This window comes from Arachis stenosperma, chromosome 4 (assembly GCF_014773155.1).
Source record: "Arachis stenosperma cultivar V10309 chromosome 4, arast.V10309.gnm1.PFL2, whole genome shotgun sequence".
Classification (NCBI taxonomy): Eukaryota; Viridiplantae; Streptophyta; class Magnoliopsida; order Fabales; family Fabaceae; genus Arachis; species Arachis stenosperma.
The window spans coordinates 57,740,993-57,768,423 of NC_080380.1; the positions used below are offsets into that span (position 1 = coordinate 57,740,993).

The window sequence follows — 27,431 nt, forward strand, 5'->3', positions numbered from 1 at the left end:
GGCAACTTCTTCTGTATGATAGTGCTGCATTCCTCAGTCAGTACTATGGTTTCTTTTGCCTCCCAGTTCCTTTTTTGGTTATAAGCTCCTTTAAGAACTTGGCATAGAGTGGCATTTGTTCTAATGCCTCAGCAAATAGTATGTTGATTTGGAGCTTCTTGAAAATCTCTAGGAACTTAGAGAACTGGCCATCCTTCCCATCTTTTATCAGTCTTTGTGGCTATGGTGCCTTTGGCACATAAGGCTTCAAGACTGATTTAGGTGGAGGTGAAGCTGGGGTCTCCCTTTCATCATCATTCCTATGCTTTGATGCAACATCTTCATGATTATCATTGCTTGAGGTTCCTTCCTCTACAATCTTCCCGCTTTTTAGAGTTATGGCTTTGCATTCCTCTCTTGGATTAGCCATGGTATCGCTGGGAAATGTGTGTGTGGAAAGTGGGATTTGCTTGGACAGGATGCCCACTGTGCTTCCAACTTTGAGATTGCTGCATCTTAATTTTTCAGATTTGACCTGTATTCCTTTTGATTAGCATCTATCCTCCTATCAGTTTGTGCTTGTCTATCCATGAGGGAGGAGACTGCCCTTGAAATCTGGGATGATAGTTGTGCTATTGCAGCCTCCATCCTCTCAAAGTTGCTCTTGATTTCGTATGGTTGCATAGTTGAGGATGGTGCATCTTGATTGAGGTTGTTGTGTATGGGTTGGTTGTTATGGTATAATGTGTTTTGTGAGTTATGGTAGGGTCTATGGTTCCCTGTTTGATGGTTGGGGTTGTGGTTGGGATGCTGATTTGATGGATAAGGTTTGTTGTGGTCCTGGTTGTGGTTTTGTTGATTTTCCCACCCAAAGTTTGGGTGATTCTTCCAACCTGGATTATATGTCTTAGAATGTGGGTCATATGGTGTTCTGGATGAATTGTGAACATAATTAGCTTGTTCCCAGTCACCTTCAGATTCTGATGCATTCCCTTCTTGTTGAGGAGTTTGGTCTTGAATGACTAAGGCTTGGTTGGCCTCCATCCTCTTGGTCAATGTTGCTATTTGTGCTGCAATTGCTTTGTTCTGAGCTAACAAGGCATCTACGGAGTTGAGTTCTAGTGCTCCCTTCTTCTGAGTCCTTTCTGAGGCATAGAAATACTCATTTTCAGCTATAGTTTCAATGACATCTATGGCCTCTTCAATGGTTTTCTTTTTGTTGAGTGAGCCTCCTGAAGAATGATCCACTGCCTTCTTTGCTTCATAAGATAATCCCTCATAAAAGATATGTAGTTGTACCCACTCATTGAATATTTCTGGTGGGCATCTTCTTGTCAGATCTTTGAATTTCTCCTAGGCTTCATAGAGTGTTTCTCCATCTTGTTGTCTAAAAGTTTGCACCTCAGCTCTCAGCCTATTAATTCTTTATGGAGGGTAAAATCTTGCAAGGAATCTATTCATGACCTCCTCCCATGTAGTTAGGCTATCCTTGGGGAATGATTCCAACCACTTTATTGCCTTATCTCTGAGTGAGAAAGGAAACAAGAGTAGTTTGTATATGTCAGGGTGTACCCTGTTGGACTTTACAGTATCACATATCCTCAAGAATGTGCTGAGATGTTGATTGGGATCTTCTTGAGCACTTCCTCCATATGAGCAATTATTCTGAACAAGTGTGATGAGCTGAGGCTTCAGCTCAGTTATTGGCATGAATTGTTGGCTTTAGGATGCTGTTGCCATAATTCCCTGGGTTTGGGTTGATGTAGGAGCCTAAGACTCTCCTTTCTTGCCCATCATGATTGACTGGGCCTCCTCTGGCATGGTTATGAACTTCTTCCTCATGGTGATTCTCCATATTCTCATCCATGTTTGTTTCAAAATACTCTTCCTCTTCCTCAATACCAACGACTCTCTTCCCTCTTGCTTCCCTCCTTAATCTAAAGAAGGTCCTATCAGGTTCAGAATCAAAGGAAGTTGAAGCTCCGCTTCTCCTACATGTCATACAACCAATCAAGGCAAAAAGTAAGAAAAAAAGTGGATGAATGAATTACTTGTGTTAAAGTGGTTGTTAGTGTGAGTGGTGCAATTGATCAAATAGTTAGAAGAGTGGAAATATGGATAATCAAAGAAAAAGGAAATTGAGCTTAAAATAAGATAAAAAAATATAAAAAATACTAAATAAAAGAAAATTAAAATAACAGGGAAATTAAATTGCTTAATCTAGCTCTCCAATCAATTTAATCACTGTCAAATTTAAGCCAATCCCCGGCAACGGTGCCATAAAACTTGATGACTAAAATTTACTACCCCTTTAAAAAATTTAGTGAATTAGTTCTTTTGGCAAGCGCACCAAAATTATCACCAAGTAATAACCCACAGTAGAGTGGGATTGTATCCACAGAGATTGGCAAATCCAAGCAGTTTTAGTTGATTGATGAATTAGTTAAGCAGATCAATAAGATTGTGAAGTGCAGAATTGTAAATGACATAAATGTAAATGACTAGAATGTAAAGAAAAGCAATAAAGTGCAGAAATGGAAATTACTGAATGTAAAGTGTTGAATCATAAATGACTTGAATGTAAATAGGAATGGGGAATTGCTGAATGTAAAATTAAGCAGTAAAGAAATGGATAGATAAGAATGGAGAAATTCATTAAGATTGGGAGATGTTGTCTCTTTTGATCAAATCTAGCTTAGATCCTCTTCAATCATGCAACTTACTGACCTCTTGGCAATCATGATTGATTGAGTTCCAATCCCTTGGTGACTCAATCTCTCAGATCTTGATCAATAGCCAATTCCTTGGTCTAATTGCTCATGAAGAGAGATATGCTTGGTCCCTGATTATACCACACACCCTTGTAGAGCCAGGTAGAGGGGGGATTATATGTCACGTATCCCATCACCAAAACCCAGATTCTACTCAAGTGTGAGAAGGGATTTCAAGCATGGTTTCATGTTTCCTTTCCCATGGTTCCCAAGAAACCCAATTGCATTCAATCTCTTTCCCAAGATAATTGAACAATAAGCATTAAGACCGAAATCCCTTCTAGCAAATCAAAGAGAAGATGAAGAGAAGAAGAATTTCACTATTATTAATCCATCAAGTACAACAGAGCTCCATCTCTCAATGAGAGGGAAGTTAGCTACTCATAGCTTGAAAAGCACTCAAAAGTGGAATGTAAAAGTTGATCTAAAACTAACTGCTTAACCCCTCTTCAGTACTCCTTGGGGGTATTTATACTACTCATAGTAAAAATAAAAGAATTACAAAAGTAAAAAAAGGAAAATTACATTTTTAGAGGGAAAGAAAACACTCAATAAACATGACTTCTTAGCTGGCGTGTGGCTGGCGCATCACCGGCGTGTCATGTGCCCTTCAAAATAGCTTGGCGTGCCACACTTAATCCTTCAAGTGGCACGCTCGTCCCTTAGTCAACCTTGGCGTGCCACACCTTCGAACTTAAGTGGCACACCATAGTGGAATTCTTGTGTTGGCGTGCCACGCCTTCGAGCTCAAGTGGCACGCCCTTTGCTTTTTTCCACTTTCCTTTGCCTCTGGACACTTGAACTAGCATGGCACGCCCAGGGTCTGGCGTGCCATGCCCTTTGTGAGTGAATGGATCCTCTGCTTCTTATGCCACGCCACGAACTCAAGTGGCACGCTCCAATGCTTCTTTGGCCTCTGAATGACACTGGCGTGCCATGCCTGGTTGCTCAAGTGGCACGCCTAAGTGAAGAATAGTGAATGGCGTTGATAAACCCATTTTTCATGATTTATCTTGTGCTCAATTGAGTGGTTTTTATCAACTCTTTACCCACTTATTCATACTATTTGCATGGTTTTACATTTGCCTTCCTAATTATGTCCTTTGATTGAAAACATGCTTCTTTGGCCTTAAGTTCCCTATGTTTAATCCTCTCTTATTACCATTAGATGCCTTGATATGTGTGTTAAGTGATTTCAGGGATTACAGGGCAGGAATGGTTTAGAGGATGGAAAGAAAGCATGCAAAAGTAGAAGGAATACAAGAAGTTGGAGGAACTGCAAAGCTGTCCAGCCTGACCTCTTCACACTCAAACTGTTATAACTTTTGCTACAGAGGTCCGAATGACGCGGTTCCAGTTGCGTTGGAAAGCTAACGTTTGGGGCTTCAATTTGATATATAATATGCCATAGTGGCTCTGAAGCTAGGCGATGCGACCGCGTGCTCCATGCGGCCGTGTCGCAGTGACGAAAAACCAACGTGGCAGATTTCTTCTCCAGCGATTTCTGGGCTGTTTTCGACCCAGTTTTCGGCCCAGAAAACTCAGATTAGAGGCTATAAAGTGGGGGAATGCATCCATTCATAATCATGCTCTGATAATGCTTTCATAATTCACTTTTTCATAATTTAGATGTAGTTTTCAGAGAGAGAGATTGTCTCCTCTCTCTTAGGATTAGGATTAGGATTAGAAATTAGGATTTTTAGAAACTAGGATTTAGGACTTCTCTTGGTTTTTAAGAGTGACTCTCGATTCAGGTTCAATGTTCCTTTTTATTTATTTTTCCAATTAAATTTATGAACTGTTCCATGTTTAGATTGATCTCCTTATTAAATGTTATTTGAGATATTTTCAGATTTATGATTGCTTTATTCTATTTATGATGTCTTCAATTTAATTTAGAATTTTCCCCTTTTGGCTTAGGTCAAGTAATTGGTAACGCTTGAGCTGTCAAATAAAACAGTGATTGAAATGGGCAGATTCTGATTGCACTAGGATTGCTCTAAAGCTAGTCTCTCCATAAGAGTTGACTAGGACTTGAGAATAAAGCTAATCAGTCCACTTAATTTTCCTTTGTTTAGTAAAGGTTAACAAAGTGGGATTAAAATCCAATTCTCATCACAATTGATAAGGATAGGACTTCCAGTTCTTCATACCTGGCCAGGAGATTTTATTATTGTTTATTTATTTTACTTGTCATTTAAATATATATGTGTCCATTGCCCAAACTTCAAAACCCCAATTTACAATCTTCATAACCAATAATAAGAACATATCTCCCTGCAATTCCTTGAGAAGACGACCCGAGGTTTAAATACTCGGTTATCAATTTTAAAGGGGTTTGTTACTTGTGACAACCAAAACGTTTGTACGAAGGGATTTCTGTTAGTTTAAAAACTATATCTACAACGCGACTATTTTTATAAATTCTTTACTAGCAAAAAATCCTAACGTCAAAAATGGCGTCGTTGCCGGGGAATTGCAAACGTGTGCCTTATTATTGGTTATTGTAAATATTTTTCAAAAAAAAAATTTATAAAAAAAAATTTTCTTCCTATCTTTTTCAAAAATTATATCTTTTTCAAAATATTTTTATTTTATTAATTTTTGTTTTTATTTTCTCTTACTACCATGAACTCTCACCCCTTTGGCTCTGAGTCTGGTTATAATTATGTTGCAGGAAGAGGAGATTATAATGACAACATGCACCATGGTTGGAACAATCAAAGATGGGAGGAGCCACAAGGATTTGAACAACCATCGTGGCAACAACCACCTCCAATGGACTATCAACAACCATTCTACAATGCATACCAAGATGATAGATATGGTAGACCCCCTGGTAGTTACCAACAAGACCCACCATATGCCTATGAACCCCCTCCTCCTCAATATAATTTTGAACCACCATACTCACAAGCCCCTTTCCGCCATTCACCTCCATATGACCCTAACCCTCAACCACCATACCAACCACCTTATGAGCCATATGAACCATATATAGAACCACCCCAATACCAATCCAATTACTCCCACAAACCACCACTCCTCCATACACATTACCCATATCCATCAAAGTCAGAATCACAGGTTAGCCTCGAAGAATTAATGAAACAATGTACTGCAATCCTTCATCAACTGGAGCAAGCAATAGTGGAGAAGTTAAAGCAATTAGCTTCCCGACGTTCGGATACTCAAGGAACCCCCATGGCTTCATGTGAGCAATCTAATGAAGAACGTAGTATGAAGGAGATACTAGAAACTCCAGAGGACAACGAGGAACATGGCTTTGTATTGGAACAAGTAGAGGCAGCCATAATAGTTGCAGAAGTGGTTGAAGACTTAGGAGATGCTGAACCTCCATGGGAAAATCAAGACATAGAGCCTCCGTCCAAGACAGTTGCATTTGATGTTGAGGCGGGTGTACAACCTCCAAGGTATATCACAGTTGAAGACTTGGAAGAGGTTGATCAAGTGATGGAGATTCAAGAAGAAGAAGCACAACCTCCCATGCCCTTAGAAAGCAATGAAGAGAAGATTGAATTGGAAGAGAGCTACCAAGAGGAAGAGGTTGAAATTGAAAAAGCTTGCAAAGAGGTGGTAGTTATCCGAAAAGAGCACAAGGGAGTGGAGCTTGCAATCTCATTAAAAATACCTCCCCCTAAGTCGCCATCATCCTTCACAACATTCAAGTAGGTAAAATTCATATCCCTTAGCTTTCTAATTCCACTTGAATATGGGCTACTGGAGATGGATGGTCAACTTAGAGCTCTTTGTGACATTAAGAGTAAGCGAAAGATGGCCAGTGGTAAGAATTGTCCTGCAAGGTTCATTATGGTTGGAAGCTTTAAGTTTAAACGCAAAGGTTGGTATAGAGCTCAACTGAATGGGTCTAAGAAGCTGTTTGGTCGCTGCAGTGAGAATTCAGATCACCTTTCACCCAGCTGGAAAAATTCAGATCAAGACCAAAACGGGTGTAAAGGTAAGGTTTGGGATCCTGGAATCTGTTCTGACATTTGTCACCCCGGGAGCCTAAGAATCTATTTGAAACTTCGTAAAGGCTTTACGTGCTTAGTCTAGGACCCCGAAGGTTACTGGAGATACAAACATTGGTGGGGATTCCTGGATCAGTACAAGCATAAGCCACCATGACAGGAAGCTCATCAAATGTCCAACTTAAGGACTTTAACTAAAAGTGCTAGGTGGGAGACAACCCACCATGGTATGATCATTCTTTTTTCATTTTTATTCAGTTTTATTTGTTTTCAAGTTTTATTTTATTTTATTGTATTGAACCTGGAGTTCTGCATAACATTCATACTAGCATTGCATACTGCATACTTGCATATATATATATATATAATATATATATATATATATATATATATATATATATATAAGGGGCCACGCGACGCGACTGCATCAGCGACGCGTCCGCATCACGAGGAGAGGGGAGAAAATAAAAAAAACGAACAGAGAGTCACGCGAGAGCGTGGCTGGAGGCGTTCCAATGGCATAAATCGTCCCACGCGACCGCGTCGCTGACGCGATCGCGTCATATGGGAAAAATGGCCTCCCACGCGACCGCGTACCTCACGCGGTTGCGTGCCCTGGATTTCGACGTAACAATGGTGCACAACCAAAAGTTGTGCTGGAGTGGCGCTGGACTGGCGCTGGACGCGCAGTCCATCTCACGCGACCGCGTCCCTCACGCGGCCGTGTCACGTTCTTCTAAAGCCCACTTGCGCGATCGCGTCACCCACGCAATCGCATCACCCAAAATTTGGCAAAATAAGATTTTGAACAGAGAGTTGTGCGAGCGCGAGGCTGCCCTCGCGCTAGTAGCATAAATTGAGCCACGCAACCGTGTGACCGACGCGACCGCGTCGATTAACTTACAGCGCAAGTCGCGCGACCGCGTGCCCCACGCGTCCGCGTCGCTTGCGCCGCACAGCTTATTCTAATTTGCCAAATATCTTATCTTTTCTTCTCCAATCCTAATTTCTTCTATCTTTTTCTTCTTTCTTCTTTCTTACTTACTTTACTTCTTTCCCTGCTCATTCTTCTTATCTTTTTTTTTATTTTGCTTAATTTATTTGCATATCTCATTCATCGCATCTTAATTTTGTGCATATTATTTTTATTTTCTTTTCTAAATTTTTTATTTTTTCCATTGGTGTTAAAAAAAATTCTTATTCTACTGTTACATCTTTTCTTGAATTTATTCTGGTAACTTGTTTTACACTGTGGGATGATGTTAATTATCTGCCAATGCCAATCTTTTATGATACTTGCACTCCATTTGCATTGGCATGAACTTGTATTGATACTTCCATTACCTACTCTCCTCCCCTACGTTACAAATTTTATACCACTGGTATGCCATGGCTTCTATTATTTTCTCACGTACATGTTGAAGCTTCCATGTAAATGAGACCCTTATCATTTGGCATTAACCCACCCATACTTTATTTATTTTCTTATCTTTATTTCTGGGTTACTTTTCTTTCCTTTTTCTTTTAGGATGGCCACCCGGAGGGGAACCGGAAGACGTTTACTTGGGGAGACAGACAAGTCCATCTGCAAAATCTTGAAGAAAAGCATCAGTTGGAACAACCCATCCACCTGCACATCTAAGCATGCACCGAGGACGGTGCAATCTTTAAGTGTGGGGAGGTCGATACCAATCTCCATGGGTTAGTACTTTCTTGTCTCAAACACCAATGTTTAAATTTTCTTTGTAGATTAGTTGTTGCATTTGCATACTTGTTTGATTTTTGCATATTTTACCACTTGGTTAAAGTAATATTTTCTTTTTCAAGAAACCTTTTAGAGCATTTCACTAATTTGAATAAAATTTAATGTTACACTTGTTTGAAGAAATATTATTTTGGAACATGGTTTAGAGTTTGGACACACAAAACTTGTGAGATTTTGAGCCTATTTGAATTGGTTGCATTTTATCAACCAAAATTTTGTTTTAGTGTGTATTTTTCTCTCTAAAATTGTGATCTTTGTCTTGCTTAATTCTATATTTCCATTATTTGATGTATGCATGCACTTACATGATTGAGGCATTTGTTTCACTGAGCTTACATACCCATATGGCCTTACCTTTCATTATCCCTTGCAAACCAATGTTGAGCCTATTATACCCCTTTATTCTTTACTTTATCACTTCATTAACTCTAAGCGGAAATAATATCCTTAATTTGAATCCTTGGTTAGCTTAGACTAGTGAGAGTGCTCATGAATTAAATGTGGGGAAGTGAATTTGGAAACATTTGGTTTGAGAATTGAGTATATTAGAATTTTCTGAAAATGTGAAAGAAATGTTTAGGACATGATTCATGCATCCAATAATTTAATCATATGCATTGAAAAAAAAAGAAGAGAAAAAGAGCAAATAAGAAAAAGGGGACAAAATGCCCCAAAGTAAGTAGTGAAAGCAATGCATATGAGTTGTACTTGAAATTAGAATGCATGAATATGTGCAAAACATGGTTAATGGATGGTTAGATGTTGTATTATGATTACATGGATTGTTTAAGTTAGGTGGGAAAGTTTCAGTTAATTAAGGATTCCGATTTTTGTCCACTTGGCCAATTATAATCCTACCTTGACCCTAACCGCATTACATTCCTTAAAAGACCTCTTGATATGTGCATTTATGCATTAAATTTTTGTTGATTGGTAGAAGAAAAACAAGCCTTAGAAAGCAAGGTTAGTAGAGAGTTGAGAGAATCGAACCTTAAACACTTGAGTGATTAGAGTGTATACACTACCAGTGAGGGTTCGATGCTCAATCCCTTGTTTCCGGCTTTCATGAGCTATTTTCTCCTTGCAAGTCTATTTGTACTTCATTTTGTGATTTGAATTAGTAAAATCCAGTTCATATTTGTCTTGAAGAACTTATTTATTTTTAACCAAGTAGGTAGACACATTTTGCATTTAGTTGCATTCATAGGTTGCATCTCATACATTCTATCATTCCTCTTCATTCCTTTATAGCTTCTCTTGAGCTTAGCATGAGGACATGCTAATGCTTAAGTGTGGGGCGGTTGATAAACCCATATTTCATGGTTTATCTTGTGCTCAATTGAGTGGTTTTTATCAACTCTTTACCTACTTATTCATACTATTTGCATGGTTTTACATTTGCCTTCCTAATTATGTCCTTTGATTGAAAACATGCTTCTTTAGCCTTAAGTTCCCTATGTTTAATCCTCTCTTATTACCATTAGATGCCTTGAAATGTGTGTTAAGTGATTTCAGGGATTACAGCGCAGGAATGGTTTAGAGGATGGAAAGGAAGCATACAAAAATGGAAGGAATACAAGAAGTTGGAGGAACTGCAAAGCTGTCCAGCCTGACCTCTTCGCACTCAAATGGTTATAACTTTTGCTACAAAGATCCAAATGACGCGGTTCCAATTGCGTTGGAAAGCTAACGTCCGGAGCTTCGATTTGATATATAATATGCCATAGTGGCTCTGACGCTAGGTGACGCGACCGCGTGCGGCCGCGTCGCAGTGACAAACAACCAACGTGGCAGATTTCTTCTCCAGCGATTTCTGGGCTGTTTTCGACCCAGTTTTCGGCCCAGAAAACCCAGATTAGAGGCTATAAAGTGGGAGAATGCATCCATTCATAATCATGCTCTGATAATGCTTTCATAATTCACTTTTTCATAATTTAGATGTAGTTTTCAGAGAGAGAGGTTCTCTCCTCTCTCTTAAGATTAGGATTAGGATTAGAAATTAGGATTTTTAGAAACTAGGATTTAGGACTTCTCTTGGTTTTTAAGAGTGACTCTCGATTCAGGTTCAATGTTCCTTTTTATTTATTTTTCCAATTAAATTTATGAACTGTTCCATGTTTAGATTGATCTCCTTAATTAATGTTATTTGAGATATTTTCATATTTATGATTGCTTTATTCTATTTATGATGTCTTCAATTTAATTTAGAATTTTCCCCTTTTGGCTTGGGTCAAGTAATTGGTAACGCTTGAGCTGTCAAATAAAATAGTGATTGAAATGGGTAGATTCTGATTGCACTAGGATTGTTCTAAAGCTAGTCTCTCCATAAGAGTTGACTAGGACTTGAGAATCAAGCTAATCAGTCCACTTAATTTTCCTTTGTTTAGTAAAGGTTAACAAAGTGGGATTAAAATCCAATTCTCATCACAATTGATAAGGATAGGACTTCCAGTACTTCATACCTGGCCAAGAGATTTTATTATTGTTTATTTATTTTACTTGTCATTTAAATATATATGTGCCCATTGCCCAAACTTCAAAACCCCGATTTACAATCTTCATAACCAATAATAAGAACATACCTCCCTGCAATTCCTTGAGAAGACGACCCGAGGTTTAAATACTCGGTTATCAATTTTAAAGGGGTTTGTTACTTGTGACAACCAAAACGTTTGTATGAAGGGATTTCTGTTTGTTTAGAAACTATATCTACAACGCGACTATTTTTATAAATTCTTTACTAGCAAAAAATCCTAACGTCAGGCGTGCCACGCCTTCGATACCAAGTGGCACGCCCCATGTAGTTTGCTTCTTCCATATTCTCTGGAAATTTATACCAGCGTGCCACGCCTAAAGGTTGGTGTGCCACGCCCATGATCTTGTCTCGTTCAAGTAAGTGGCTTGCCACGCCTGGCCTTCAAGTGGCACGCCATAGTGACATGCTCAGATTGGCGTGCCACACCTTCAACACCAAGTGTCACGCCCAAGTGAGGTTGAGCGATTAGCGTGCCACGCCTTTGACTTCAAGTGGCACGCCCAGTCTTCAATTGCCTTCAGTCCCTTCTCTGGATCATTATACCAGCGTGCCACGTCGTGCTGCTCAAGTGGCACGCCCATGTATTTGTGCACTCTTTAAGCTTGGCGTGCCACGCCTGGGTCTTCAAGTGGCACGCCAAAGTGACTTTTTGGAGCGGGCGTGCCACGCCTTCGACACCAAATGGCACGCCGTATTAGAGGTTCTTCTTGAGATAGTGAGTTGGCGTGCCACGCTCCTTTGCGCAAGTGGCATGCCCCTAGTACTTGATGGGCCAGGCGTGCCACGCCCAACCTGGCATGCCACGCCCAACCTGGCGTGCCACGCCCCTTTTGGGTTCTCCATTTTGCTCTCTGAAATTTTGTGCTAGCGTGCCACGCCCAGTCCCTGGCGTGCCACGCCCACCGGCATGCTTGGATCTCCCTTCTGGAATTTAGTATTGGCGTGCCATACCAGTGCATTTTTGTGGCGTTTGCTCTCAAGTGGCACGCCAGTTTCACACGTCCAGCTTCTTGTTTGTCTTCTTCCCATTTTTGATGTCCTTTTTCACCTAAAAATCAGCACAACTCATCTCAAAGTAGTGTACCATAATATTCATCAAATAATGCACGAATTGTACTGATCAAATGAGATTTATGCTCCTTTATGGTCTTCTTTATGCAAGAAAGAAGGGTAGATGATGCAAGTCATCACATTCCTCATTAAATTGAAAAAAATATCTTCTCCTTTATTTACTCATCATTTTTGAATTCCTTAGGTTGACTTAGTCAAAATTTTTAAAATTTGGTAGTTTCTTGTTAGTCAAGTCAAAATTTCAATTTAAAAAAATTTATATTTCTAAATCTTTTTCAAAACAAATTCTTTTCCAATTTTCTTTTTATATTTTTCGAAAATCTTTCATTAAATTTTTCAAAATCTTTTTCTTTTTTTATTTTTTGAATTACTTGTCCCATTTTATTATTCTGATTGAAAAATTTTAAGTTTCGTGTTTTCTTGTTAAGAAAGTTTCAATCTTTAAAATTTTAAAATAATATCTTTTTTAAATCTTTTCTCTTATTTATTTTCTTACAAGTATCATTAATTTTAAGACATATCTTTTTCAAAACTTCCTAACCACTTTCTCTCTCTTCATTTTTTGAAAATCCACAACAAAAAAATATATTTTCAAATCTTTTTAATTAATTAATTAATTTAGTTTTCCAATTTCTTTTATTTCTTTTTCTTTTCTTAACTTTCGAAACTTGCATCAATTTTTTTATTTTCATTATTTTAATTTCTTTAATTTCAAAAAAAAAAGGGAATAATTTTTTTATTTACAATCCACATCATCTCCCTTTCTCCATCATGGACTTAAGTGGAAATGAACAGTCCAGAAGGACTCTGGGGTCATATGCTAACCCCACTACTGCTTCATATGGGAGTAGTATCTGTATACCCCCTATCAGGGCCAGCAATTTTGAGTTAAATCCTCAGCTCATTATCATAGTGCAGCAAAATTGCCAATATTCCGGTCTTCCACAGGAAGAACCTACTGAGTTTCTGGCACAGTTCTTACAAATTGCTGACACAGTACGTGATAAGGAAGTGGATCAGGATGTCTACAGATTATTGCAATTTTCATTTGCTGTAAAAGACCAAGCTAAGAGGTGGTTAAACAACCAACCCAAAGCCAGCATAAGAACATGGAAAAAGTTGTCAGACAAATTCCTGAATCAATATTTCCCTCCAAAAAGGATGACACAGCTAAGGCTGGACATCCAAGGCTCTAAACAAGAGGATAATGAATCTCTTTATAATGCCTGGGAGAGGTACAGAGAGATGCTAAGGAAATGCCACTCTGAAATATTTTTAGAATTCGTGCAGTTAGACATCTTCTACTACGGGCTTACAGAAAAGGCCCATATGTCTCTAGACCACTCAGCTAGTGGATCTATACACATGAGAAAGACAATTGAAGAGGCTCAAGAGCTCATAGATAGGGTTGCCAGAAATCAGCATCTGTACTTAAATAGTGAGTCCTCCATAAAAAAAGAGGCTAAAGCAGTAACCATTGAATTTAGTCATCCAGACCAAGTTGCTGAACTCAATCAGCAACTATTTTCTATAACAAAAAAGTTAGCAGAATTTAAAGAGATGCTACAAGAAACCAAAGACGCTAACTAGAATATGGAAAAATAATTGAATCAGACAAAACAGCAGTTATCTAAACAGATAACAGAAGAATGCCAAGCTGTTCATTTAAGGAGTGGAAAGACATTGAATGTCGCAACTCAAAGTAGTAGGAAGCCAAGAAAGGAACATCTGAGAGAGGATGACCAATTCACTGCCCAAAATCCCTCTGAGGACAGTTAAGAGCCCAGAGAGGAATTATTCTGGCGTTCAAACACCAAAAAAGGGTCAGAAGTTGGCATTAAACACCCATACAGTAGCCAATTCTGGTGTTAAACGCCCATACAACACCCAATTCTGGCGTTCAAATGCCAATGAGGGATCAGACACCTGCAAGTGCTTATAACAACCCCCTTAAGCAGGCTTCTCCAACCACTTCTGTAGGAAATAAACCTGGAGCAACTAAGGTTGAAGAATATAAAGCCAAGATGCCTTATCCTCAGAAACTCCATCAAACGGAACAGGATAAACAATTTGCCCGCTTTGCAGACTATCTCAGAACTCTTAAAATAAAGATTCCATTTACAGAGGTACTTGAGCAAATATCCTCTTATGCTAAGTTCATGAAAGAGATCTTAAGTCATAAGAAGGATTGGAGGGAGACTGAAAAAGTTTTTCTCACTGAAAAATGCAGTGCAGTCATTTTAAAAAGATTACCAGAGAAGCTTAAGGATCCTGTAAGCTTTTTGATATCATGCACATTAGAGGATGCTTGTACCAAGACAGTTTTATGTGATCTTGGGGCAAGTATCAACCTGATACCTGCATCTACTATCAGAAAGCTTGGTTTGACTAAAAAAGTCAAACCAACCCGAATATGTCTCCAACTTGCTGATGGCTCCATTAAAATTCCATCAGGCGTAATTGAGGAAATGATTGTTAAGGTTGGGCCATTTGCCTTTCCCACTGACTTTGTAGTGCTGGAAATGGAGGAGCACAAGAGTGCAACTCTCATTATAGGAAGACCTTTCCTAGCAACTGGACGAACTCTTATTGACGTCCAAAAAGGGGAGGTAACCCTGAGGGTCAATAAGGATGAGTTTAAACTGAATGCTGTCAAAGCTATGCAGCATCCAGACACATCAAAAGACTGCATGAGCGTTGATATTATTGGCTCCCTGGTGGAAGAGGTCAATATGGCTAAGAGTCTCGAATCAGAGCTAGAGGATATTTTTAAAGATGTTCAGCCTGATCTGGAGGAACCAGAGAAAATAGGAGACCTCTGAAAACTCCTCCGGAAGAGGAGAAACCTCCCAAACCTGAGCTCAAACCACTACCACCATCCCTGAAGTATGCATTTTTGGGAGAAGATGACACTTTTTCGGTAATCATAAGCTTTGCTTTAGAGCCACAGGAAGAGAAAGCACTAATTCAGGTGCTAAGGACACACAAGACAGCTCTTGGGTGGTCCATAAGTGATCTTAAGGGCATTAGCCTAGCCAGATGCATGCACAAGATCCTATTGGAGGATGATGCTAAGCCAGTGGTTCAACCACATAGGTGGCTGAATCCAGCCATGAAGGAGGTGGTGTAGAAAGAGGTCACTAAGTTACTAGAGGCTGGGATTATTTATCCTATTTCCGATAGCCTCTGGGTGAGCCCTGTCCAAGTTGTCCCCAAGAAGGGAGGCATGACAGTGGTTCATAATGAAAAGAATGAACTAGTTCCTACAAGAACAGTTACAGGGTGACGTATGTGTATTGACTACAGAAGGCTCAATACAACCACCAAAAAGGATCATTTTCCTTTACCATTCATAGACCAGATGCTAGAGAGACTAGTAGGTCATGAATACTACTGCTTTTTGGATGGCTATTCAGGTTACAACCAAATTGCAGTAGATCCTCAGGACCAAGAGAAAATAGCATTCATATGTCCATCTAGAGTATTTGCTTACAGAAGGATGCCATTTGGTCTGTGCAATGCACCTGCAACCTTTCAGAGGTGCATGCTCTCTATCTTTTCTGATATGGTAGAAAAATTTCCTTGAAGTCTTCATGGATAACTTCTCAGTATTTGGAGACTCATTCAGCTCCTGTCTTGACCACTAGCACTTGTTCTAAAAAGGTGCCAAGAGACTAACCTGGTTTTAAACTGGGAGAAATGTCACTTTATGGTGACTGAAGGAATTGTCCTTGGGCACAAAATTTTGAGCAAGGGGATAGAGGTAGATCAAGCTAAGATAGAGGTAATTGAAAAATTACCACCACTTGCCAATGTTAAGGCAATCAGAAGCTTTCTAGGGCATGCATGATTCTATAGGAGGTTTATAAAGGATTTTTCAAAAATTGCAAAACCTCTGAGTAGTCTGCTAGCCGCTGATACACCATTTGTCTTTGACATAGAATGTTTGCAGGCCTTTGAGACTCTGAAAGCTATGCTAGTCACAACACCAGTCATTTTACACTACCATTCGAACTAATGTGTGATGCCAGTGACCATGCCATTGGTGCAGTATTGGGACAAGGCATGACAAGATTCTGCATGTTATTTATTATGCTAGCCGTGTTTTAAATGACGCACAGAAAAATTACACAACCACAGAAAAGGAGTTGCTTGCAGTGGTTTATGCCGTTGATAAGTTCAAATCTTATTTAGTAGGATCAAAAGTGATTGTGTATGATGACATGTCACCATATCATGTTTTTCTATGCTTTTTCATACAAGAAATTGATGATTTGTGCTTAAATATTGAATGCTTTTGTGCTTAATTGGTATATTTCTTTGATCTTTTAATTTTATAAATCTTGTAGGAAATAAGAAGAAAAAGAAGCAAAGAAGCACAAAATAAGCTAAAAAGGAGAAAAAAAGAGCTTTGGGGAACACTTTGAAGTTGGAGCAAACTTTGGAGCCTTAGGCCACGGTTTTAAAAGCGTGGCCCATGACCAAATTAAAGGAAAAATTGCAATCAGCACACAAAGTTCCGCTCATGCCAAGAGCGGAGCATCTTCCTGATGCATTTTCAACTTGGAAGCAAAAGTTTGGCTAAGTTAAAATCTGGGCGCTTACAGCATGCCCATGCCTCCTTCAAACGGCTATAACTTGAGCTACAGACGTCCAATTGATGTGCTTTCAGTTGCTTTGGAAAGCTGACATTCAGATCTTTCCAACGATGTATGGCAATTTATATTTGGCATGAAATTGAGGCACGAGTGAAATGCATCTTTAAGGGCCAAAAATAAGCAAAAATAGCCCAAAGTGCAACCCCCAAGATTCGAAGAGGGAGCCTGACTCCAAGGCAAAGAGGGGCTTCCAATGCTCAGCTCACTTGGAGAGCATTGTCGTGCTCTCTTCATAAAAATTCAAGGAAAATCTTTTCTCCAAATGCTTCCCTCAAGTTTCGAACCAAGTGAGCTGAGCATTACATGACACGGCCAGGGAGCAATGTTGCACGCACAAGACTTGGCAAGGCTTGGATGCTCCGCTCTTGGGGAGAGCTGAGCATTGCCCTGGGAGCAACACCCATGGCCCAAAATTTAATTAAAATTCCTTTTGAACTCAACTCTTCACCAATTGAACCAAGGCCATCTAGACCCACTCTTCCTCAAATCCAAAGCAAGCTAAGCCTATTATCATCACTTAAAGGCACAAAGATCAATTAGATTAGGATTTTCATTTTAATTGAAATTTGTTTTAATTTCATTTTCACTTTGTAAAGCCTATATAAGGCATCATTTTTATCTTTGTAAAGGAGAGCCCCATTAGAGAATATTGGAGGGCAGCTCCATTGGAAAGCTCTCTCTCTTAGTTTCCATTTTTGTTTTGGATCTTGGGTGGAGAATTGAAGAACTTCTGTTTCAATTCCACCTTGAGATCTCTTGTTAATCTTTCTGCATAATTCAAATTCTGTTTACTGCCTTCACTTTCTTTTCTTCTGCAATTTACTTTTATATTTTCATTTTGCAATTGTTCTTGTTGGATCAAGGAAGGATTTGAGATCTAGACTTGTTTTCTAGTCTCTTTCACTCCTGAGATCTTCAACATCCTTTTAATTGCTGCAAATTAAGCATCAGTTTTTCTGTTTTCATTCTTCAAGCATTTTTGCTTTTCTGTTTAAGATCTATTGCAATTCAATTCATCTTTAGTTATTCTGTTTGTTGCAATCTGCTTCTGCTTGTTTAAATTCTGCAATTCCAGCTCCCAATCCCTTTTATAATTCAAGCAATTTACATTTCTTGCAATCTAAGTTTCTGCAATTTACATTTCTTGCAATTTAAGTATAAGCTATTTTACTTTCTTGTTCTTTAAGTCACTTGCAATTTTACTTTCTGCATCTTTTAAATTCCTTGCAATTTACTTTCCGTTGGGCACATTTCACACAATTCACTCAATGTTAGCTTGACTAAACTAATCACCCACTAAAGTTGCTTGATCCATCAATCCCTGTGGGATCGACCTCACTTTAAGTGAGTTTTACTACTTGATACGACCCGGTACACTTGCCGGTGAGTTTTAGGTGTTTTGGAAATTCGTTTTTCCACAAAAATACCATCAAGCTTTTGGCACTGTTGCCAAGGATTGATTTAGATCAACAATGATTAAGTGGGTGAGAAGTCTAGATTAAGCATTTTTTTATTTTTGTTCTCTGTTTTAAAGTGAAACCAAGGTGTTTGAGTTTTTGCCTCACTAAGAAATTCTCATCTCTGATATGAGTAATTTCAATTTTCATTGGTGTTGTGTTTTACAAAATTCAAATGGAGTTCAACTCATCTTATGATCAAACAAATTTTATGGGATATTACCCACCATCACCAATTTCTAATGATGGCTGGGAATATCACCAACAAATTACAGATCCTGAGCACTCCAATTCATGGAGATTTGCTTCAGAGACACAAGATGAGCAAGAGAATCATATGGGATACTTTCCACCACCACAAAATGATTCAAGTCATTATTCTAATGGTGGCTGGGAGTATCACCAAGGAATGAAAGAGCATCCACCCTCACGTCCCAGTTTTTCATTTGAAAGTTCTTCATCACTTGATTATGCCTCAACACAAAGTTTCCTCTAAAATCCATACAAGTCATCCCATCAATCACACAACTCATTCCACACCCCTCAACACAACTTCACCACAACACATCCATGTCACCAAAATTACTCTCAACCTTCATCTCTTGAACCAGCAGATGAGGATTACCTTCAAGCCATTGAAATACATAGAAAACTCGTGGAAAGATACACACAACCCCAATCCTGGAAAGAAATCATCCTCAAGAAGATGAATGGGCCCTTAGAGCAAACAAGGGGGAACTTAGAATTATCAAACAGAGAGGATGAAGACCAATTTGTGGGTGAGGAAGTGGAAAAGCAAGATGAAGAGGTCACTGTATCAAGTGAAATTGCAAAGAAGGAAGAGGTGGTGGAAACATTTGAACCTAAAACTGCACTTGAGATGACAAGAGAACCTGAACACTCACAACCTCCTCAAACTCATTGCTCTTGTTGATACAGTTTCATTTTTTTAGGCAGTTTCGTATTCTACCCGTCTTACCTGATGATTAGGATTTGCTTTCCCTATTTGAAAAAAGGAGATCTGTGGGATCCCTCCTAAAAGACTGAATTGACCTCGAGCCTGTCCTACATATTCTTCTTTTCCCGTTCCTGGCCGTTAGAGTGAGTGCGCTTTACTAATAGAATATCAAGTAAAGGCTCTAAGCTCCTTCGACTGATTGTTCGCATGAAGAGGAAATGAAGAGATCTTGGGAAAAACATCAAACCTCCTCCATGAAAAAGCTATTAAGTCAAATATTTAGTACAAGGGAAGAAGTAGAGGAGCAAGAAAGTGAGGAAGACACTCAAGGAAGTCCAAACTCAAGTGAAGCAGAGAAGTGCAAAGAGGAAAAACTCATGGAACCACCAATGCAAGAGGCTATTGATGAAGAAATTACTCCAAAAATCACACAGCAACCATGTCTTGACATCCAAGAAGTGAAGGCAATTAACAAAAGCACCAAGAAGAGGACTGTGACCAAGATACCAAGGACAACATTCAAGAAAAGGTCAACCATAAGCAATCCAACACCTGGACCACCAGCAAGCAAGCTCAATCAAGCCAAATTTAAAAGGAAGCTTGCTGAGAAGAAACCAAGAAAGGGAACAATAGCTGAAACTTCCTCCCCCTTGAGGTCATTCCTCTTAACAAATTGGAAGAAGAGGAAGAAAGCGAAGAACAGGTAGACAGTAGGTACATTTCTTCTCCTTGCTTTGTTTAAAGTTCAATAAATTGGCATATGATTACATTCTAAGTTTGGTGTTGCCCTGCAATAATTTGTTTTCAATCCCTTTTTGGATGATTGCATCAATTCTACATGGAAGTGTCACACTAAGATTCTAAGTTTGGTGTGCCACTTATTTTCTATGCAATGAATCCAGCAACATCACTTGTCTGCATAATCATATTGCCTCTGCAGTGTTATTTTCCTTTTGTTTTGACATTTCTTTGCATTCTCTTTGTTTTAGTCATTTCTTTATTTTTAATGCTTTCATTTAGTTTGCCACTTAACTGTTTTTGTTAATACATCACCAAGACATCCTTATTCATGATAGACTCTTCATTTGGTGATAACAGTTACCTTTGTTTAGTTTTAGTTCAAATAAATTGACATATAGTTGCATTCTAAGTTTGGTGTTGCTATGCAACAAAAATTTAGTTCGAACTTTACTGGATACTTGCATTAATTCCAAGTGAGAGTGTCACACTAAGTTTGGTGTGCCACTCAAATTTTTATGCAATGTATCATGCACACCCTCTTATATATGCAATCAAAATGTCTCTGTCTCTTGTGCCTTGATTATTATCTTCAAGTTTGCTTGCTTAGAACACATGTACTACTAACTTTTCATTGTGTAAGACATTCATGATCCATCTTAGCCCCATAGCCATTGTTCTAATTGTTGCTTGAGGATGAGCAAGCATTTTGAGTTTGGCAAGGGAGAGAGGAAGAATAGAGGAAAAAGGACAACAATAATGAAGATGAACTACAAGGTTGTAGAGTTCCTTTTCTTCTCATTTGTTTCCAGCACTCTAAATTGCATGATTGTCTTTATCTCTCTCTTTGCATGTGTAGTATGACTAAGCATAGCTTGAATTTTGATTTGTAACATGTTGCTGTGGCATTATGACTACCAACTTGAGTTTTGTGAGTTTAAAAGCAATAAAGCATCATGATCATAAACAAACAAGGAATTAAAGAAGATTTTAGCATGTGCATACAAGTATTGGAAAGCTAGTATGATTAATTGTTGCTCAATTGCATTGGATTTTATTTAATTGAAGTTTTCATCTAGGACATTTTGTGAAATCTTTTGAAAATCATGAAAACCTTGAAGAAGCAAATACAATTAAAGTAAGAAAAGAAAAAGGGAAAGAATGAGAAAGCTGAATGCTCTGAGTACCAATGGCAATTTATTTGTTAAGTACTTGTGGTGTTTATGTATCAAGCCAAATGCTTGAAAACAAAATACTTAGAAGTCAAAGCCAGGCTCAAGTGCAAAAGCACTCCCTCAAAGCTCAAGGTTCTGAGCATCAATGATTAGAGAGTCAAGAAAAGAAAATAAAAATGAACTTAATGAAGTCTTCTAATTCAAATGCTTGTGGTGCTTATGTATCAAGTGGTAATCCTTGAAAACAAAGCATTTAGAATCGTAGCTTTGTTATTAACTTATAGGGGCAAAGCACCCAAAAGGAGAAGCTAATAAGAAAAATCAAAAGCTTGTTTCAAGGAAGAAATAGAAGAGAAAGATTTCATAAATTGAGCTAGATAGAAGCATCAATCATTTACATCTCTTTTGTGATTGTAGCATGCTTAGAAAACTAGCTAACCATGAACATTGAGTTGCTATTCTTCTTACCTTGGATTGTCAATCTTTAATGCATGATTCTTTTCTTGCTTGGGGACAAGCAAGGTTTAAGTTTGGTGTTGTGATGACATGTCACCATATCATGTTTTTCTATGCTTTTTCATACAAGTAATTGATGATTTGTGCTTAAATATTGAATGCTTTTGTGCTTAATTGGTATATTTCTTTGATCTTTTAATTTTATAAATCTTGTAGGAAATAAGAAGAAAAAGAAGCAAAGAAGCACAAAATAAGCTAAAAAGGAGAAAAAAAGAGCTTTGGGGAACACTTTGAAGTTGGAGCACACTTTGGAGCCTTAGGCCACACTTTTAAAAGCGTGGCCGATGACCAAATTAAAGGAAAAATTGCAATCAGCACACAAAGCTCCGCTCAAGCTAAGAGCGGAGCATCATCCTGATGCATTTTCAACTTGGAAGCAAAATTTTGGCTAAGTTAAAATCTAGGCGCTTACAGCATGACCATGCCTCCTTCAAAGGGCTATAACTTGAGCTACAGACGTCCAATTGATGTGCTTTCAGTTGCGTTGGAAAGCTGACATTCAGAGCTTTCCAACGATGTATGGCAATTCATATTTGGCATGAAATTGGGGCACGAGTGAAATGCATCTTTAAGGGCCAAAAACAAGCAAAAATAGACCAAAGTACAACCACCAAGATTCGAAGAGGGAGCCTCACTCCAAGGCAAAGAGGCGCTTCCAATGCTCAGCTCACTTGGAGAGCATTGTCGTGCTCTCTTCATAAAAATTCAAGGAAAATCTTTTCTCCAAATGCTTCCCTCAAGTTTCGAACCAAGGACCTCCCTTGGAAGCAATGTTGCACGCACAAGACTTGGCAAGGCTTGGATGCTCCACTCTTGAGGAGAGTTGAGCATTGCCCTGGGAGCAACACCCATGGCCCAAAATTCAATTAAAATTCCTTTTGAACTCAACTCTTCACCAATTGAACCAAGGCCATCTAGACCCACTCTTCCTCAAATCCAAAGCAAGCTAAGCCTATTATCATCACTTAAAGGCACAAAGATCAATTAGATTAGGATTTTCATTTTAATTGAAATTTGTTTTAATTTCATTTTCACTTTGTAAAGCCTATATAAGGCATCATTTTCATCTTTGTAAAGGAGAGCCCCATTAGAGAATATTGGAGGGTAGCTCCATTAGAAAGCTCTCTCTCTTAGTTTTTATTTTTATTTTGGATCTTGGATGGAGAATTGAAGAACTTCTATTTCAATTCCACCTTGAGATCTCTTCTTAATCTTTCTGCATAATTCAAATTCTGTTTACTGCCTTCACTTTCTTTTCTTCTGCAATTTACTTTTATATTTTTATTTTGCAATTGTTCTTGTTGGATCAAGGAAGGATTTGAGATCTAGACTTAGTTTCTAGTCTCTTTCACTCCTGAGATCTTCAACATCCTTTTAATTGCTGCAAATTAAGCATCAGTTTTTCTATTTTCATTCTTCAAGCATTTTTGCTTTTCTGTTTAAGATCTATTGCAATTAATTCATCTTTAGTTATTCTGTTTGTTGCAATCTGCTTCTGCTTGTTTAAATTCTGCAATTCCAGCTCCCAATCCCTTTTATAATTCAAGAAATTTACATTTCTTGCAATCTAAGTTTCTGCAATTTACATTTCTTGCAATTTAAGTCTAAGCTATTTTACTTTCTTGTTCTTTAAGTCACTTGCAATTTTACTTTCTGCATCTTTTAAATTCCTTGCAATTTACTTTCTGTTGGGCACATTTCACACAATTCACTCAATGTTAGCTTGACTAAACTAATCACCCACTAAAGTTGCTTGATCCATCAATCCCTGTGGGATCGACCTCACTCTAAGTGAGTTTTACTACTTGATACGACCCGGTACATTTGCCGGTGAGTTTTAGGTGTTTTGGAAATTCATTTTTCCACAAAAATACCATCAGTGTACACTGATCAAGCTGCTCTAAAATATCTTCTCACAAAGCAGAATTCAAAACCCAGACTCCTAAGATGGGTGTTGTTTCTGTAAGAATTTGATATGGAAATAAGAGACAGAAAAGGGACAGAGAACCAAGTTGCTGATCATCAGTCCCAGATAGAACTAGTAGCAGGAGCGTCCCTCCCTCCTACTGAAATCTCTGAAAACCTTTCTGGATGAGCAACTTTTTTCCATTTAGGAAGTACCGTGGTTTGCAGACATTGCAAACTATAAAGCTCTGAGATTCATACCCAAAGAGTACAGTAGGCAGCAAACAAAAAAATTGGTTTCTGATGCAAAGTACTAATTATGGGATGAACCATATCTCTTTAAGAGATGTGCAGACGGAATAATCCGTAGATTTGTGCCTAGAGAAGAGGCACAGAAGATCCTATGGCATTGCCATGGATCACAATATGGAGGACGTTTTGGAAGTGAGCGAATAGCCACAAGGGTTCTCCAATGTGGCTTCTACTGGCCTACTCTCTATAGAGACTCTCAAGAGTTTGTACGCAACTGTGACAGTTGCCAGAGAGCTGGTAATCTGCCTTACGATTATGCCATGCCTCAGCAGGAGATCTTAGAGATTGAATTGTTTGATGTATGGGGTATTGACTTCAACGGGCCTTTCCCGCCATCATATTCAAACGCTTATATTTTGGTGGCAGTAGACTATGTATCTAAATGCGTAGAGACAATTGTAACACCCACTAATGATACTAAGACAGTGATGAAGTTCCTCTAGAAGCATATCTTCTACAGGTTCGGTGTCCTTAGGGTACTGATCAGTGATGAAGGCACTCATTTCTACAATAAACAGCTTGATTCTGCTCTGATCCAATATGAAATTAACCACAAAGTGGCAACTCCATATCATCCATAGACAAATGGGCAGGCTGAAGTCTCAAATAGAGAACTAAAATGAATCCAGGAATGGACTGTAAATACCCGTAGAAGGGATTGGGCAAGAAGTTTGGATGATGCTCTGTGGGCATACAGAACTGCATTCAAGATTCCTATAGGGACCTCTCCATACCAGCTTGTGTATGGAAAAGCCTGTCATCTACCAGTGGAACTGGAACATAAGGCCTACTAGGCAACCAGGTTCCTAAATCTTGATGCTAAGGTAGTTGGAGAGAAAAGATTACTCCAGTTGAATGAGCTGCAGGAGTTCAGACTCAATGCTTTCGAAAATGCTAAAATTTACAAGGAGAAAGTAAAAAGGTGGCATGACAGGAAGCTGTCATCTAGAGTCTTTGAGCCAGGACAGAAGGTTCTGCTATTTAACTCTAGGCTCAGATTATTCCCTAGGAAATTGAAATCCCAGTGGAAGGGACCATATGTGATTACAAGTGTGTCACCATATGGATATGTAGAGCGTCAGGATATTAACTCTGACAAAAGTTCATTGTTAATATGGATAGAGAGTTAAGCATTATCTTGAAGGCAATGTTGAGCAAGAATGCTCAAGACTGGGACTAGATTAAAGCGTAGTAAAGTCTACCTAAAGACAGTAAAGAAGCGCTTGCTGGGAGGCAACCCAGCCATTAGCAAAAATTAAATGTTTATAACAATTATATGAGTTTATTTAATTTTGTTATTCATCTTTGATAATACATTTCACTGAATAAGTCAAGAAAATGAAGGTTCAGGACATAAAGCAGAGGAATCACAGAGAAAAAGAGCTCACTGGCGTCAAAACGCCAGTAAAGGGGCATTCTGGGCATTAAACGCCAGAATGGCTATCATTCTGGACGTTTAACGCCAGTAAGGCTATCATTCTGGGCGTTAAACGCCAGATGGGCAGCATTCTGGGCGTTGAATGCCAGCCAAGATACCTATTGGGTGTTAAATGCCCAAATTGGCTGCCAGATGGGCATTAAACGCCAGAATGGCTATCATTCTGGGTGTTTAACTCTAGAACTGCAAAGCGGAGGCAATTTTGTTTCCAATTCGATTTTTTTTTCAATTTTTCATGTTTTAATTCATAATTTTTTTTGCATCATAAATATTTCAAATGTTCATCTTTCAAATTCTATTTTCAAAAACTAATAATCCTTTCAATTCTTTTTAATTTTTTTTAAATTCATTTTAATTCTTGTCCATATCTTTTTTCAAACTTACATATTTCTCAAATTCTTTTCAAATCCTTTTATTTTTTTTACATTAACAAGTTTTTCAAATTAATTACCTCATTCTTCTTCTACTCCCTTCTATCTTATTTTGCTCGAGGACAAGCAAAGCTTTTAAGTTTGGTGTAGAAAAGCTCTGCTTTTTGCTGTTCATTACCACTCATGGCACCCAAAGTCAGAGAATCCTCTAGAAAGAGGAAAGTAAAGGCAATTGCTTCTGCCTCCAATCCTTGGGAGATAGAGAAATTCATCACCAAAGCCCATCACTAAGAAAGAGGATGGAGCAAACTATAGGAGCTCAAGCACTCCATTGGACCATCAAGAGGAAGAAGTAGCCACCGTCACTAATGTGGACCCGCTCCTTAATTTCCTTGCTTTTATTGTTATTTGTCTGTTTTTATGTTTATTTTTTGTCTAAGTCTTGTCTTTATTACATGATCATCAGTGTTTAGTGTCTATGTCTTAAAGCTATGAATCTTCCATGAATCTTTCACCTTTCTTAAATGAAAAATGTTTCTATTTGCAAAAGAACAAGAAGTACATGAATTTCGAATTTTATCTTGAAATTAGTTTAATTATTTTGATGTGGTGGCAATAGTTTTCGTTTTTTGAATGAATGCTTGAACAGTGCATATTTTTTATAGTGAAGTTTATGAATGTTAAAATTATTGGCTCTTGAAAGAATAATGAAAAAAAGAGAAATGTTATTGATAATCTGAAAAACCTTAAAATTGATTCTTGAAGCAAGAAAAAGTAGTGAAAAACACAAAGCTTGCAAAAAAAAAAAAAAGAAAGTGGCGAAAAAAAGAAAGAAAAGGAAAAAGCAAGCAAAAAAAGCTAATAGCCCTTTAAACCAAAAGGCAAGGGTAAAAAGGATCCAAGACTTTGAGCATTAATGGATAGGAGGGCCCAAAGGAATAAAATCCTGGCCTAAGCGGCTAATTCAAGCTGTCCCTAACCATGTGCTTGTGTCATGAAGGTCTAAGTGAAAAGCTTGAGACTGAGTGGTTAAAGTCGTGATCCAAAGCAAAAAGAGTGTGCTTAAGAATTCTGGGCACTGATGACAGGTCATCATACACCCATTTTTCAAGCTAATTTCACTTGTTTTACTAGTCTTTATGCACTTTCTTGCATCCTAAGTAAGCAATTTGGAATGAAAATGCATAACTTCTTTAAATCAAACAACCACTATTAAATTGATGCTAAATCATGAGGTTTGAGCTAAAATTAATTGATTTTTAATGAATTATAAACCTTATGAGTTTAGAGATACTTTGATTGGTTGTTTTGGTTTCTTGTAGTTGAAGAAAAGAAGAAAAGAAGAAAAACGTGGCTTAAGAAGTGTGGCCAAGAATTGAGAAGTGTGGTGCAACAAAGAAGGAGGAGGCAAACATTGCCCTCCACAAGAGCACACTGCCCTCCAGGAGAGCAACATATTGAACCAAGCCTTGAAAAGCAACATTGCCCTGCCCACAACAAGGGCGGAGCACAATTTGATGCCAAGGACCAAAGGAAGCAAAAACTCTGCCCTGCCCTCCTCAAGAGCAATATCGGGCTCTCATGGAAAATAATTCAAAGGAAATTGCTTCCTAGTGCTTCCTATGGGTTTCGAACCCAAGATCAAGGAGGAAAGGAGTAGCACTCAAACACAAGGAAAACAAGCAAAAATTGGCTTGCTTTCAATCTCCAAGAATCGAACACGGCACCATGAGGAAGCAAGGAACTAGGCGTGACTTTGGTGCCAAGAAAACCAAGGAAAAAGGAGCAA

At 38.5% G+C, this 27,431-nt stretch overlaps 1 protein-coding gene across 1 annotated transcript in view; it reads right to left on the reverse strand.

Moving 5' to 3' along the window:
• Positions 1-495: 495 nt before the first annotated feature.
• LOC130975013 (uncharacterized) overlaps positions 496-27,431 on the reverse strand; it is a 51,970-nt gene continuing 25,034 nt past the window's right edge. The window contains exons 2-3 of the mRNA XM_057899848.1: positions 1,717-1,970; positions 496-1,124 (exon numbers count right to left, since the gene is read on the reverse strand). Of these exons, the coding sequence (XP_057755831.1) occupies positions 496-1,124; positions 1,717-1,970 (883 nt within the window). The remainder of the gene's footprint in view (positions 1,125-1,716; positions 1,971-27,431) is intronic.